The sequence below is a fragment of the Mandrillus leucophaeus genome, unplaced genomic scaffold, assembly GCF_000951045.1.
Source record: "Mandrillus leucophaeus isolate KB7577 unplaced genomic scaffold, Mleu.le_1.0 Scaffold1, whole genome shotgun sequence".
Taxonomy (NCBI): Eukaryota; Metazoa; Chordata; class Mammalia; order Primates; family Cercopithecidae; genus Mandrillus; species Mandrillus leucophaeus.
This window is the reverse complement of record NW_012098097.1, coordinates 12,041,585-12,042,107: the sequence shown is the minus strand read 5'-3', so window position 1 is coordinate 12,042,107 and position 523 is coordinate 12,041,585. Positions and strand designations below refer to the sequence as shown.

The 523-nt window shown below is 51.1% G+C and overlaps 1 protein-coding gene across 1 annotated transcript in view; it reads left to right on the top strand.

Moving 5' to 3' along the window:
* The window catches only part of DNAH17 (dynein, axonemal, heavy chain 17), a 172,697-nt gene that overhangs the window by 30,982 nt on the left and 141,192 nt on the right, over positions 1-523 (top strand). The window contains exon 17 of the mRNA XM_011966878.1: positions 4-102. Coding sequence (XP_011822268.1) covers positions 4-102 — 99 coding nt within the window. The remainder of the gene's footprint in view (positions 1-3; positions 103-523) is intronic.

Genomic DNA, 523 nt, shown 5'->3' with positions numbered 1-523 from the left:
AAGAAAGAGGCCCTGTTAGACTTGGATGGAAGACTTGCCAACCTCAGCAAGCGTTACACAGCAGTCAGGGATGCTGGCATGAAGATCCAAGCCATGGTTGCAGTAAGGAAACACCCAGGAGGTTTTTTGAGAACCCACTTGCTTTTAGCAGGGAGGAGAGAGTAAAGGCAGAGCTGGAGATTTCATAAAAATGATTAGTGACACATTTTTAGTGGTCACTGAAGTCCGTGATCTGGCTGGATGCAGTGGCTCTCACCTGTAATCCCAGCACTTCAGGAGGCCGAATCGGGCAGATCACCTGATGTCAGGAGTTTGAGACCAGGCTGGGTAACATGGCAAAACCCCACCTCTACTACAAATGCAAAAATTAGCCGGGCGTGGTGGCACATGCCTGTAATCCCAGCTACTCGAGAGGCTGAGGCAGGAGAATCGCTTGACCCTGGGAGGCAGAGGTGGCAGTGAACCAAGATCGCACCTCTGCACCCCAGCCTGGGTGAAAGAGTGAGACTCCATCTCAAAAAAA